The 16686-nt window shown below is 35.0% G+C and overlaps 1 protein-coding gene across 5 annotated transcripts in view; it reads right to left on the bottom strand.

Annotated features, from left to right (window-relative positions):
* Positions 1–16686, bottom strand: part of LOC143024170 (putative fatty acyl-CoA reductase CG5065) — a 510045-nt gene that overhangs the window by 183089 nt on the left and 310270 nt on the right. For all 5 annotated transcript variants that reach the window (XM_076182987.1, XM_076182982.1, XM_076182983.1 and 2 more), the window contains one exon: positions 10928–11037. In XM_076182987.1, coding sequence (XP_076039102.1) covers positions 10928–11037 — 110 coding nt within the window. The remainder of the gene's footprint in view (positions 1–10927; positions 11038–16686) is intronic.

The following is a 16686-nucleotide window of genomic DNA, read 5'->3' as shown; positions in this document are numbered from 1 at the left end:
ATCAAAAGTGTCGTTAATATCTACAGACACTCCCGTTCACTTTAAGCGTACACAGTTCCCTGTAAAACTCTGTTATGCCATGACAATCAATAAGTCTCAGGGCCAGACACTTGATCGATGCGGTCTTTTACTAGATATTGTAGACTGTTTTTCTCATGGGCAGTTGTATGTAACGTGTTCCCGAGTAACAAACTGGGACTCCTTAATAGTGTTTAGAGGATTCAAAAAATTTGAAGATAAATGGGAAACCAAACCAGCTGTAAATGTGGTATATGAAGAGTTGTTCATAGAAGACTTTAAGAGAATAGATAAAAAAACTGGACCCCCCGAATCTTTACCTCCGGAACAGGACAAAGAGGAAATCATTGCCGAAGAGGAACCAGATCAAGCAGTTACTGTCTTTCCAGAGTCTGCATATAAGGTCACAGAACGTGAAGCAATTGCAATGATATTTCCAGAATATTCTTCAGATGAAGAAGAAGATAGTCTCTCTCAAAAATTGAATCAGCTCCAGGAGGATGTGAACGAGATGAAGAGTAAGCTCAACGAACTGAGTAAACAAAAAGAAGAAAAAAAAGAAGAAAAGAAAGAAGAAACTTTAGAAGAAGCGATAAATGCATGGCTTGAAAATCACCCATTACAGAAATTACTCCGTACAGGTTTCAAGAGGAAGAAAGAAGGTCCCGACACACTTGAAGAAGCGATGAAAACTCTATCCGAGGAAATAGAGTCAACTAAAAGACAGAGGACAGATAACTAATAAAGTTTACACAAATCTAACTAATTTTCTTATTATCCTTAGCATGAAACTCGCGTCTAAAAAATACCAGGGACAACTTCATTAAAATCACTCGAGCTGAAGTCCGTCGGCGAACGCAGCGAGCCGAATGCGAGCGAAGCGAGCTCCTAGCGCCGCAGGCCAAAGCGGTGACGTTAGTCACCACCAAAGGTCACTTGTATACATATATATATATATATATACATACATACATATATATACATATATACATATATATATATATATATATATATCCGATAATTTTTATGACAGTTGCATGCAGGATTCGAACCCACTGCACTCGGCCATCCGTAGATTACCGTAACAGCGCCCTAGACCACTACACCACAGAAGTTATAAAATCCTTGAAACCTGGAATAGAACTGATTCCCGAGGGAAGGAAGATCACTTATTTCGGCGATCCGAATTCCTGTTTTACTCAAGGACCAAACTCACCAGTGGTAAGGGGTAAGGATGGCCGAGTGCAGTGGGTTCGAATCCTGCATGCAACTGTCATAAAAAAAAATATATATATACATATATACACACACACACACACACACTTCAACGAACGGCAGGCTTAGACGACGTTCGGAAGAAAAAGTGAAATTTCGTGGATCCCGAAGCAAAGGAAGTACCTATTGTATTTACAGGGTGGGGGGGAAATTGCTCGTGGTGTAGGGGAAAGTGAGGAAAAAGGAGAAGGGGAGGGATTACTGAGGGAAATGGAAGGAAATGAGGAAGGTGAGGACTTGGCCCAGGCAGGCAGACGCCATCTAAACAAAAGAGGTCCGGACCAATTTAGCGACGACGAAATGTCTAACAAAAATGTAAAGATCAGAAGTATAGATAAGAGCAATACAGCAGAAGGTGATGAGAATATTTTCCAGGGATTTAAAGAGGGTGGGGGGGACACCCCCCCCCCAATTAACAAGACAAGAAGAGAAGCTCGATAAGATGATCGAGCACTGGGAACTTAGGTTCGGTCACGTTAACAACATTGTGCAGAGGGTTGAAAAATTGAAAGAACTAGAGAAGGCGAACAAAAACTTAACTAAGGAAATTGAAGAATTAAAAAAACAGTTAAAAGAAGTAAAAGAGGAGAATAAAGTCTTAAAGGAGAATAATAAGGACAACAAGGAGGGTTGGAAAAAAAATCAAGAAAACAGTAAAGTTGCATTTACTGACATAATCAAACAGCAAATGAAAGAACAAACTGAAGACTCAGTTATTAAAGTGATGAGACAGAAGGAGAATATAGTAAGAGACTTAGCAGATAGAAAGAAATGTATAATTATATTAGGAATGGAAGAGAAACATAACCCAGATAGAACCACAAGAACCAAAGAGGAAAATGAAAAAGTAAGAAATTTACTAGAATTAGTTCAGGAAGATGAGCCAGAAATAATGAAACAAATTGAAGAGAAAATCAGGCTTGGGAAATATAGTACAGACAAGACCAGACCAATTAAGATTAAATTCAGGTCACAAACGACGGCAGAGAATATCTTATCCAAAACAGGGAAACTAGCAACAAGTGAACAATATAAAAAGGTATGGATAAAAAGGGAAATGAATAAAGAGGAAAGAGAGAAGGAAATAAGGAATAGACATGAAGCTAAGAAAAAAAACGAGGCCAGAACGGAGACAGAAAAACAAGAATTCTACTGGAGAGTAGTGAATATGAAATTGAAGAAATGGAACATAAAAGAGAGAAACACAAAAGAAACAGAGAATACAATGGAAATAACAGAAAGTTAGGAGTATCCTACACAAATATAGATGGATAAATAACAGGACTGAATGAACTGAACAAATATCTGAAAGAAAAAGATCCGGACATAATGGGAATTGTTGAGACAAAATTAAAAGGTCCACTACCACCCAACAGCATAGGACACAATGCATATAATTATTGGATTAGAAACAGAAAGATAAAACAAGGGGGTGGAGTTATGTTCCTGACTAAGAAGGATATAAACGTGAAGAGAGTCACATATGGGAACAATAGAGTAGAGATGATAATGATAGAAGTAGAAGATAGAGATAAGAAGAGCAGAAAGTTTGTAATAAACTACGTGCCCCCAAAAACAGCCTCATGGGAAGAGAATGAACATAAAAGCATGTTAGAAGACACAAGAGTAACACTAAACGAGATAATGGAAGATGGAGGAAGAATAGTTATGATGGGCGACTATAATTGCAAAGAAATATGCTGGGAAGAGATGACCGTAAAGGGTGGAGAAGAATCATGGGGAAGTGTTCTACTTGAGATGATTATTGACCACACAATGACACAATGGATCCAAGAGAACACTAGGTATAGAAATGAAGAAGAACCATCGAGACTAGACCTAATAATCACATCAGAACCTAAAATAGTGGAAAAGATAGAATACCAGGCACCAATAAGCAAAAGTGACCACATATTGATAGAACTAGAACTAAATGGGAAAAAATACATGAAAAGAAATGAACAATATAGAAAAGGAAGATTGATGTATGAAAAAACAAATTTTGATAAAATAAGAGAATTCTTCCAAATGAAAACTGGGAAAGAATACACAAAGAAGATACAACAGTAGAAGAGAAATGGAATATTTTGACAAAAATCTATAAAAAAGTAGAAAAGTATGTCCCAAGACAAAAACAAGAAAAAGAATATGTAAAATGCTGGTACAACAAAAGTTGTAGGGAGATAAAAGACAAAAGAGACAGAGCTTGGCCCAAATGGAAGAAAAACAGAAGACCAGAAAAATGGAAAATATATACTTGCTATAGAAATGAATATGTACAAGCGTGCAGAGAGGAAAAGAGAAAATATGAAAAAGATGTCATAGAAAAATGTAAAGATCAACCAAAACTATTCTACAGATTTGTAAACAACAAACTGAAAAACAAACAAGATTTGGAGAAATTAAGACAAGGAGGAGTTGAATACACAGAGGAAATTGAAATGGCGGAAATTATGAACAAACATTTTAAATCAGTGTTTACAAGGGAGAACATACAACCTGAAGAGATCGAATGGAAAGAGAAAGTCCCCCCTATGAAAGAAATAGAAGTAACAAAGAATGAAATATTGAACCACTTGAGTAATCTTGATGTCAGAAAATCACATGGACCAGATGAAATCGCAAACTGGATTTTGAAAGAATGCAGGAATGAACTAGCAGACATAATACATAGCATAATAAACAGTTCCTTGAAAGAAGGTAAAGTTCCAGAAGATTGGAAAAAAGCAAATATAGTACCTATATATAAAGGAGGAAATAAAGAAGACCCTGACAACTATAGGCCAGTCTCTCTAACAAGTACAATAGCAAAAATTTGTGAAAGAATTGTCAAAAATAGATGGGTAAAATATTTAGAAAATAACAACGTGCTCAATCCAAGGCAATTTGGATTCAGACAAGGACGATCATGCGTCACCAATTTTATATGTTTCTATTCAAGACTAATAGATATAATACAAGATAGAGATGGATGGGCTGATTGTGCATTTCTAGACCTAAAAAAAGCTTTTGACAAAGTACCACATAAGAAGTTGCTTAAGAAATTAGAAACTGAAGGAGGAATACAGGGCAAACTGCTAAATTGGATGAAAGACTTTTTGCAAGAAAGAAAAATGAGAGTAGTGATAAGAGATCAACACTCAAAATGGGATGAAGTAATGAGCGGTGTTCCACAAGGAACAGTTCTGGCCCCAATAATGTTTGCTATATATATTAATGATATGGATGAAGGGATTGAAAGCTATATGAGCTTTTTTGCAGATGATGCAAAACTATTGAAAAAAGTGAACACGGAAGAAGATTGTGAATCACTACAAAGAGATCTAAATATAGTACAGGAATGGAGTAGGAATTGGGAGATGGAGTTCAATACAAAAAAGTGTAGTATAATGGAATTTGGAAAAAGCAAATACAGAATAACAGGATCATATAAATTGGGAGAAGAAGGAATAAAAAAAGTAGAAAATGAGAAGGACCTGGGAGTCATTGTTATGAATAATATGTCACCTGAAAAACATATAAATAAGATTTTTGGAGAAACCTATAATTTAATAATAACAATCAAAGTGGCATTTACATACCTGGATGAAGAAATGGTGAAGAAAATTCTAATCACTCTGATAAGACCAAGATTGGAATATGCAGCAACGATATGGTCACCAAGTGCAAAAAAATGCATAAAAAAACTTGAAAGAATACAAAGAGCAATTACAAAATTGGCACCAACACTCTCAAAACTATCATATGAAGAGAGACTAGCAAAACTTGAACTACAGACACTAGAGCAAAGAAGAGAGAGAGGAGATTTGATAGCTATTTACAGAATCATGAAAGGCATAGAAATTACTGATAGAGAGAATCTGATAAAATGGGATGACAGAAATACAAGAGGACATGGAAAGAAAATAAAAAAAGACAGCTATAGAAGAGAAGTGAAAAAGAACAGCTTTCCTCACAGAGTAATAGACAGTTGGAACAAGTTAGATGAGAAAGTGGTGTGTGCAAAAACAATACATGAATTTAAAAAATAGTTTAGATAAAATGAGATACGAAAACGGGACCCCACGAGCATAGCTCCCCTTCCCGTAAAATACAACTAGGTAAATACAACTAGGTAAATACACCCTTTCAACCGAATGGACGGCGTAAACTGGTGATCCAGAGAAAAAGGAAAAACTACGTGGATCACAACATTCAGGAAGTGCCTATTGTATTTATAGGGAAGGGGAGTGCTCGTGAAAAAGTGGGGAAGTGATAGGGAAGGAGAAGGGAAGGGATATTGAGGGAAATGGAAGGAAATGAGGAAGGGGAGGACTTAGTCCAAGAGTCTAGACAGTTGATAAACAAACGTCGAACGGACGACTTGGATTTAGATGAGGGGACTAACAAAATTGTAAAGATCAGAAACATAGATAAGAGCAGTTCAATGGAAGGTGAGGATGATAATTTCCAAGGATTTAATGAAAGGGCGGCGAATACCAACCTCCCCCGACTGGCAAAACTGGAGGAAAAAATTTAAAAAATGTCTGACAACTGGGAAGTTAGGTTTGGCAAAATGACAAAAATTGCCGAGAGATTTGAAAAATTGGAAGATCTAGAGAAGGCAAACAAAAATTTAACTGATGAAATAGAAGACCTAAAAAGACAGTTAAGAGAAGTAAAGGTGGAGAATGAGGAATTGAAGAGGAATAGTAAAGAAAACAGAGAGGCCATAACTAAAGAAGCTAAGAATTGGAAGACAACCCAAGAAGACAATAAAGTTTCATTCACTGACATAATCAAACAGCAATTGAAAGAACATACTGAAGACTCAGTTATAAAAGTGATGAGACAGAAGGAGAATATAGTAAGAGATTTAGCAGACAGAAAGAAATGTATAATTATATTAGGAATGGAAGAGAAACACAACCCAGATAGAGCCACAAGAATCAAAGAGGAAAATTAAAAAGTAAGCCAATTACTAGAATCAGTTCAGGAAGATGAACCAGAAATTATGAAGCAAATCGAAGAGAAATTTAGACTCGGAAAGTATAGCACAGATAAGACCAGACCAATTAAGATTGAATTCAGGTCACAAACGACGGCAGAGAATATCTTATCCAAAACAGGGAAACTAGCAATAAGTGAACAATATAAAAAAATATGGATAAAAAGGAAAATGAATAAAGAGGAAAGAGAGGAAGAAAAACAGAAAAGACTTCAAGCTAAGGAAAAAAACGAGAGCAGAACGGAGTCAGAAAAAGAGAGATTCTATTGGAGAGTAGTGAATATGAAACTAAGGAAAGTCGACATACAAAGAGAAAAACAAAAGGGAAACAGAGAACACAATGGAAGTGGCAGAAAACTAAGAGTGTCTTACACAAATATAGATGGATTAATAACAGGATTGAATGAGCTGAATGATTATTTGAAGGAAAAAGAACCAGACATAATGGGAATTGTAGAAACAAAATTAAAAGGTCCACTACCACCCAACAGTGTAGGACATCATGCATATAATTATTGGATTAGAAACAGAGAGAAAAAGCAAGGGGGTGGAGTTATGTTCCTGACTAAGAAGGATATAAACGTGAAGTGTGTCACATATGGAAAGAATACAGTAGAGATGATAATGATGGAAGTAGAAGACAGAGATAAGAAGAACAGAAAGTTTGTGATAAATTATGTGCCCCCGAAAACAGCCTCGTGGGAAGAGAGTGAATATAAAAGCATGTTAGAGGACACAAAGATAGCATTAAACAAGATAATGGAAGATTGAGGAATATAGTTATGATGGGCGACTTTAATTGCAAAGAAATATGCTGGGAAGAAATGACAGTAAAGGGTGGAGACGGCTCATGGGGAAACGCTCTAATTGAGATGATTACTGACCATACAATGACACAATGGATACAGGAGAACACTAGGTATAGAAATGAAGAAGAACCATCGAGACTAGACCTAATAATCACATCTGAACCCAGAATAGTGGACAAGATTGAATATAAAACACCAATAGGTAAAAGTGACCACATATTGATTGAACTGGAACTTAATGAAGAAAAATATATGAAAAGAAATGAACAATATAGAAAAGGAAGAATGATGTATGAAAAAACAAACTTTGATAAAACAAGAGAATTCTTTCAAAAAGAAAACTGGGAAGAAATATACAAAGAAGAAACAACAGTAGAAGAGAAATGGAATATTTTGACAAAAATTTACAAAAAAGGAGTGGAAAAGTATGTTCCAAGACAAAAAAAAAAAAAAAAGAATATGTAAAATGCTGGTATAACAAAAGTTGTAGGGAGTTAAAAGACAAAAGAGACAAAGCCTGGACCAGATGGAAGAAAAACAGAAGACCTGAAAAATGGAAAATATATACCTGTTATAGAAATGAATATGTACAAACGTGCAGAGAGGAAAAGAGAAAATATGAAAAAGATGTCATAGAAAAGTGTAAAGATCAACCAAAACTTTTCTACAGATTTGTAAACAATAAACTGAAAAACAAACAAGACTTGGAGAAATTAAGACAAGAAGAAGTTGAATACACAGAGGAAATGGAAATGGCGGAAATTATGAACAAACATTTTAAATCAGTGTTTACAAGGGAGAACATACAACCTGAAGAGATCGAATAGAAAGAGAAAGTCCCCCCTATGAAAGAAATAGAAGTAACAAAGAATGAAATATTGAACCACTTGAGTAATCTTGATGTCAGAAAATCACATGGACCAGATGAAATAGCAAACTGGATTTTGAAAGAATGCAGGAATGAACTGGCAGACATAATACATAGCATAATAAACAGTTCCTTGAAAGAAGGTAAAGTTCCAGAAGATTGGAAAAAAGCAAATATAGTACCTATATATAAAGGAGGAAATAAAGAAGACCCCAACAACTATAGGCCAGTCTCTCTAACAAGTACAATAGCAAAAATTTGTGAAAGAATTATCAAAAGTAGATGGGTAAAATATTTAGAAAAAAACAATGTGCTAAACCCAAGGCAATTTGGATTCAGACAAGGACGATCATGCGTCACCAATTTAATATGTTTCTATTCAAGGCTAATAGATATAATACAAGAAAGAGATGGATGGGCTGACTGTGCATTTCTAGACCTAAAGAAAGCTTTTGACAAAGTACCACATAAAAAGTTGCTTAAGAAATTAGAAACTGAAGCAGGAATACAGGGCAAACTGCTAAATTGGATGGAAGACTTTTTGCAAGAAAGAAAAATGAGAGTAGTGATAAGAGACCAACACTCAAAATGGGATGAAGTAATAAACGGTGTTCCGCAAGGAACAGTTCTGGCCCCAATAATGTTTGCTATATATATTAATGATATGGACGAAGGAATTGAAAGCTATATGAGCTTTTTTGCAGATGATGCAAAACTACTGAAAAGAGTGAAAACAGAAGAAGATTGTGAATCACTACAGAGAGATCTAAATAAAGTACAGGAATGGAGTAAGAAGTGGGAGATGGAGTTCAATACAAAAAAGTGTAGTATAATGGAATTTGGAAAAAGCAAATACAGAATAACAGGATCATATAAATTGGGAGAAGAAGGAATAAAAAAAGTAGAAAATGAGAAGGACCTGGGAGTCATTGTTATGAATAATATGTCACCTGAGAAACATATAAATATGATTTTTGGAGAAACTTATAATTTAATAAGAACAATCAAAGTTGCATTCACATACCTGGATGAAGAAATGGTGAAGAAAATCCTAATCACCCTGATAAGACCAAAATTGGAATATGCAGCAACGATATGGTCACCAAATACAAAAAAATGTATAAAAAACCTTGAAAGAATACAAAGAGCAATTACAAAATTGGCACCAACACTCTCAAAACTATCATATGAAGAGAGACTAGAAAAACTTGAACTACAGACACTAGAGCAAAGAAGAGAGAGAGGAGATTTGATAGCTATTTACAGAATCATGAAAGGCATAGAAATTACTGATAGAGAGAATCTGATAAAATGGGATGACAGAAATACAAGAGGACACGGAAAGAAAATAAAAAAAGACAGCTATAGAAGAGATTTGAAAAAGAACAGCTTTCCACACAGAGTAATAGACAGTTGGAACAAGTTAGATGAGAAAGTGGTGTGTGCAAAAACAATACATGAATTTAAAAATTGTTTAGATAAAATGAGAAATGAAGACGGGACCCTACGAGCATAGCTCCCCTTCCCGTAAAATACAACTAGGTAAATACAACTAGGTAAATACATATATATATATATATATATATATATATATATATATATATATATATATATATATATATATATGTATATATATATATATATATATGCACATATGTATATGTATATATATATATATATATATATATATATATATATATATATATATGTATATATATATATATGTATATATACACACAAGGGGGCTTCAAAAAGTTTGTTGAAAAAGTCCATGACTAAAAACTATATGTAAGGAATTTAATTTCAATGCACATGAACAATTTTGTACCAATGTGTTATAACGAGTTCAAATATGAACCCATAAATGCAGGTAATAGCACATTGATGCTAGTTGGAAAGTCAGGCACCATTCAAGCAACATGGAATCCACCAAAATCAAGGCCAGGAGAAACATTAAATTCATGGTGAAACTCGGTTGGGAGAATAGACAAATCATTGACAATCTGAAGCAAGTTTATGGTGACAATGCCCCAAAGAAATCAACAACCTACAAATGGATAAGTTGGATTAGAAGTGGAAGAAACGAAATTGAAGATGAGCCCCGCAGTGGCAGGCCATCAATGTTGTTAGCGACATGATTGAAAAGGATAGATGAATAACCACTGAATCAGTATAGGACACACACTAACATCTCCGTGGGTTCTGCACACACAATTCTGGTGGAGAGTTTGGGGCTAAGCATACTTTCCACTCGATGGGTCCCTAGATTGTTGCACCCAGATCAGCAACAAACAAGGGTAGATCTTTCAATGGAAATTTTGAACAATATCCAAGGGTTCAAGTGAAAAGGTCATGGCCACTGTCTTCTGGGATACAGAAGGGATTTTGCTGGTTGACCTCCTTGAGAACAAGAAAACAATTAAAGTTGTTTATTATGAATGCATTTTGAGAAAACTGTCCAAAAAAAATTCAGAAAAATGCCCTGGAAATCTGCATCAACATGTCCTCTTCCACCACGACAATGCACCCACTCACACTGCTCAGCAGACAAGAGCTGTGCTACATGAATTTTGATGGGAAATCATCCAACATCCCCCCTTACAGCCCAGATTTAGCCCCATCCAACTTCTTTTTGTTTCCAAACTTAGAAAAAAAAATAATAACTGACAGGTATCAATTTTCCATCAGTTGAAGATGTAAAAAGAGCTGCTAAGACATGGCTCAGATCACATGATCCTCACTTTTACTCAGACGAACTTAAAGGCTGGGATCAACATTTACAGAAGTGTATTGACCTTAATGGAGCATATGTTGACAAATAAACATCATAACTGGAACCTTTTTTTCATACTCTCCTTTTTCCACAAACTTTTTGAAGCCCCCTCGTATATACACATACATATAAAGAGTAAAAGAAAGAGGATGAAGAAAGGATAGAAAGGCTTGTTATCGGTGACAAAATGAGAATACCTATGGAGGGTCTGACGATGGCGACTGGGAGTGTGCCCGCCTCCTTGACCAGCACATGCTCCGCTAGGGCCTTGGTGAACGTGTACGTATTGGGACGGGATCCGATCAGCCTGCAAAATAATTAGATTTATAAGTACATGTCATAGGCGAATAAGTAATTAGGCAAACAAACAAATTAATAAATAGACATTCACAGATAACATAATCACACAAATTAACAATTAAACAACTTTTAAAGTTAAAAAAAAATCATTGTGACTCAACCTCTGATAATACAAATACACACACACACACAGAATCATGAAAGGCACACAAATTATTGACAGAGAGAATCTGATAAAATGGGATGATAGAAATACAAGAGGACACGGGAAGAAAATCAAGAAAGACAGCTATAGAAGAGATCTGAAAAAGAACAGCTTTCCTCACAGAGTAATGGACAGTTGGAACAAGTTAGATGAGAAAGTGGTGTGTGCAAAAACAATACATGAATTTAAAAATAGTTTAGATAAAATGAGATATGAAGACGGGACACCACGAGCATAGCTCCCCTTCCCGTAAAATACAACTAGGTAAATACACAGACACTTTCGTCGAATGGACGGCAAGAATTGGTGTACCGAAGGAAAAGGAAAATCTACGTGGCTCTCAACGTCCAGGAAGTGCCTTATTGTATTTATAGGGAAGGGGAGTGCTCGTGGAGTAGTGGGGGAGTGATAGAGAAAGAGAAGGGAAGGGATTATTGAGGGAAATGGAGGTAAATGAGGAAGAGAGGGACATGGTCCAGGAGGACAGGCGTCTTGTAAACAAGAGGCAGACCGGCAATAATGATTTTGGTGACGACGGGATCAACAAAAATGTAAAGATTACAAGTATAGATAAGAGCAGCACAGTGGAAGGTGATGATAGTAGTTTCCAAGGATTTAAAGAGGGTGGGGGGGATACCAACCTCCTCCGATTGGTAAGACTAGAGGAGAAACTTGATAAGATGGCCGAACATTGGGAAAACAGGTTCGTAACGTAGCCAAAATTGCGCAAAGAGTTGAAAAATTGGAAGAACTAGAGAAGGCGAACAAAAATTTAACTAATGAAATAGAAGAATTAAAAAGACAGTTAAAAGAAGTAAAAGAGGAGAATGAATAATTAAAGAGGAATAATAAAGACAACAAAGAGGCCATAGCAAAAGAAGCACAGGGTTGGAAAAAATCCAGGAAAACAGTAAAGTTGCATTTACTGACATAATTAAACAACAAATGAAAGAACAAACTGAAGACTCAGTTATGAATGTGATGAAACAGAAGGAGAATATAGTAAGAGACTTAGCAGATAAAAACAAATGTATAATTATATTAGGAATGGAAGAGAAACATAACCTAGATAGAACTTCAAGAATCAATGAGGAAAATGAAAAAGTAAGCAGGTTACTATAATTAGTTCAGGAAGATGAACATGAAATCATGAAACAAATTGAAGAGATGTATAGACTCGGAAAGTATAATACAGATAACACCAGACCAATTGAGATTAAATTCAGGTCCTAAACGACGGCAAAGAATATTTTAACAAAAACAGGGAAACTAGAAGCAAGTGAACAATATAAAAAGAGAAAAACAAAAGGGAAACAGAGAACACAATGGAAGTGGCAGAAAACTAAGAGTGTCTTACACAAATATAGATGGATTAATGACAGGATCGAATGAGCTGAATGATTATCTGAAGGAAAAAGAACCGGACATAATGGGAATTGTAGAGACGAAATTAAAGGTTCCATTACCACTCAACAGTTTAGGACATGATGCATATAATTATTGGATTAGAAACAGAGAGACAAAGCAAGGGGGTAGACTTATGTTCCTGACAAAAAATTATAAAAAAGGAGTGGAAAAGTATGTCCCAAGACAAAAACAAGAAAAAGAATATGTAAAGTGCTGGTACAACAAAAGTTGTAGGGAGTTAAAAGACAAAAGAGACAGAGCTTGGACCAAATTGAAGAAAGACAAAAGACCTGAAAAATGGAAAATATATACTTGTTATAGAAATGAATATGTACAAGCGTGCAGAGAGGAAAAGAGAAAATATGAAAAAGATGTCATAGAAAAGTGTAAAGATCAACCAAAACTATTTTACAGATTTGTAAACAACAAACTGAAAAACAAACAAGATTTGGAGAAATTGAGACAAGGAGGAGTTGAATACACAGAGGAAATAGAAATGGTGGAAATTATGAACAAGCATTTTAAATCAGTGTTTACAAGGGAGAACATACAACCTGAAGAGATCGAATGGAAAGAGAAAGTCCCTCCTATGAAAGAAATAGAAGTAACAAAGAATGAAATAATGAAACACTTGAGTAATCTTGATGTCAGAAAATCGCATGGACCAGATGAAATAGCAAACTGGATTTTGAAAGAATGGCAGACAAAGTACATAGCCTAATAAACAGTTCCTTGAAAGAAGGAAAAGTTCCAGAAGATTGGAAAAAAGCAAATATAGCACCTATATATAAAGGGGGAAATAAAGAGGACCCTATCAACTATAGACCAGTCTCTCTAACAAGTACAATAGCAAAAATTGGTGAAAGAATTATCAAAAGTAGATGGGTAAAGTATTTAGAAAAAAAAAACGTGCTAAATCCAAGGCAATTTGGATTCAGACAAGGATGATCATGCATTACCAATTTAATATGTTTCTATTCAAGGCTAATAGATATAATACAAGAAAGATGGATGGGCTGATTGTGCATTTCTAGACCTAAAAAAAGCTTTTGACAAAGTACCACATAAGAAGTTGCTTAAGAAATTAGAAACTGAAGGAGGAATACAGGGCAAACTGCTTAAATGGATGGAAGACTTTTTGCAAGGAAGAAAAATGAGAGTAGTGATAAAAGACAAACACTCAAAATGGGATGAAGTAATAAGCGGTGTTCCACAAGGAACAGTTCTGGCCCCAATAATGTTTGCTATATATATTAATGATATGGATGAAGAAATTGAAAGTTATATGAGCTTCTTTGCAGATGATGCAAAACTATAAAAAAGTGAACACGGAAGAAGATTGTGAGTCACTACAGAGTGATCTAAATAAAGTATGGGAATGGAGTAGGAAGTGGGAGATGGAGTTCAATGGAATTTGGAAAAAGCAAAAACAGAATAACAGGATCATATAAATTGGGAGAAGGAATAAAAAAAAGTAGAAAATGAGAAGGACCTGGGAGTCATTGTTATGAATAATATGTCACCTGAGAAACATATAAATAAGATTTTTGGAGAAACTTATAATTTAATAAGAACAATCAAAGTGGCATTTACATACCTGGATGAAGAAATGGTGAAGAAAATCCTAATCACCCTGATAAGACCAAGATTGGAATATGCAGCAACGATATGGTCACCAAGTACAAAAAAATGTATAAAAAAAACTTGAAAGAATACAAAGAGCAATTACAAAATTGGCACCAACACTCTCAAAACTATCATATGAAGAGAGACTAGCAAAACTTGAACTACGGACACTAGAGCAAAGAAGAGAGAGAGGAGATTTGATAGCTATTTACAGAATCATGAAAGGCATAGAAATTACTGATAGAGAGAATCTGATAAAATGGGATGATAGAAATACAAGAGGACACGGAAAGAAAATAAAAAAAGACAGCTATAGAAGAGATCTGAAAAAGAACAGCTTTCCTCACAGAGTAATAGACAGTTGGAACAAATTAGATGAGAAAGTGGTGTGTGCAAAAACAATACATGAATTTAAAAATAGTTTAGATAAAATGAGATATGAAGACGGGACTCCACGAGCATAGCTCCCCTTCCCGTAAAATACAACTAGGTAAATACACACACACACACATATATATATATATATATATATATATATATATGTATATATATATATATACTGTATATATATATATATGTATATATATATATATATATATATATATGCACACACACATGTAACCGTTTGCTTTATCATGGCTTTGGACCTGTCCCTGGCCTGCTTAGAAATATTATTTGTTGAGTCGTCAAGAGCACACACACAAAAAAAAAAAAAAAAAAAAAAAAAAAAAAAAAAAAAAAATGTGCGTTTTACATCATCATCATCCCGTGGGCATGAACATTTCCTTCGCTCAAGGAATTATGGCGGGCGCCAACGTCAGCAAACTGTCAACATTTTTCAATTACTGCGCCCGAAGAGGGGGAGGGAGTACCACATAATTGAATGAAATCGCCTGTCTGTAGGAGGAATGAAAGGGAGAGCGCCGCTCGGCACGTAAGGGGCTAACCTCAGTAGTGACCTTTATACATTTTTTTCGTGTTCCTTTTAAGTTTCTTGGCTCCACACTCGACTATTGAAGCCTTGACCATGTCTCGAACGGATGACACTTACATACTTTGATGTGGCTGTGACTGAACACGTTAAGAATAGTTTAAATAAATGACGTCTTACAATCCGGTACATTCTTCATTACATTAGATATGGCTACTTTATTCAGTTTGGGCGCGCACCAGAGAAAATCTCCCTCTCTTTCTTTATCTCTTTCTCTCTCTATCAAAAAGAAAATATAAATATATAAACACATAAACAAGTGAAATAAAAACAATAGATACGCAGTTACTTCAATACACAGAGTATAAAAACTAAATGTATAATAACATATAGACATGATATATGGACATAATATATAGAATAATATATAGACAAATAAATGAAAAAATATATAGACAAATACATGTAAATAAAACATGAATAGATCAATAAATGAAGAAATATACTTCAACTCAATAACTCACAATAAACCCAACAAGTAAAAGTCTTACGGAACAATAACTAAACCAATAAACAGAAAATCAAGACAACTAAATAAGAAAAAATACAAAAATATGTCAAATTAATTGAGACAAAATAAAATAAAATGGCATTAAAGAAAAGGATAAACAAAAACATGAATGAACAAATGAATGAACATATTATATGTCGGTACATACTCGTAGTCACACTTGAATCGGCTAGACGAGCTAAATGGCAGAAAGGCCGGCGACGCACAACACCGACTGACCTCATTTTTCGCCTTCATTGGTATCCAGGCAAAAAGAAGGTATCAACCCAACGGCATTTCCTAAAGCTCTTCAACGACACGAGCATACCAATGCCATCACTACCACGTTTTCATATCACCATCAATAATTACAAACGGAACTAGTAGAAATAACTATTAGAATAATGAGGATATTAAAATAGTAATGATAATAACAATACTAATAATAAGGACAACAATAATAATAATAATGATAATAAAAATCATAGTAATGTTAATAATAACAATAATAATAATATCAATAATAATAATAGCAATAATAATAATGATAACAATAATATAATAACAATAACAATAACAATAATAATAATAGTAATAATAATAATTACAATAATAATAGTAATGATACTAATAGTAGTAATAATAATACGTATACCAAAGCCTTTACAAGGGAGGTAGCAAAAAAATAGGCATAAAAACCACTCCCACCCATTCCATCCCCACATACCCTACTCCCATTCGCTCCCCTCCCTCCCTCTTATATTGGCTCCTCCTGGATGACGGGTCATCCCTGCATATAGCCCACTGCCTTGGGTCAGAAGCAGTGTAACAAGACACACCACATTCACAGCAAGGTCGCTTCCTTTAATCGGCGACCCCCCTCTCCGTCCCCTCATGCAGAAAAGGAGAAGACGGGGGGAAACGCCTTCGGGCTGCG

Source organism: Oratosquilla oratoria, chromosome 3 (genome assembly GCF_046742065.1).
Source record: "Oratosquilla oratoria isolate Oo_2021 chromosome 3, ASM4674206v1, whole genome shotgun sequence".
Classification (NCBI taxonomy): Eukaryota; Metazoa; Arthropoda; class Malacostraca; order Stomatopoda; family Squillidae; genus Oratosquilla; species Oratosquilla oratoria.
This window is presented reverse-complemented; position numbering and strand designations above follow the sequence as displayed.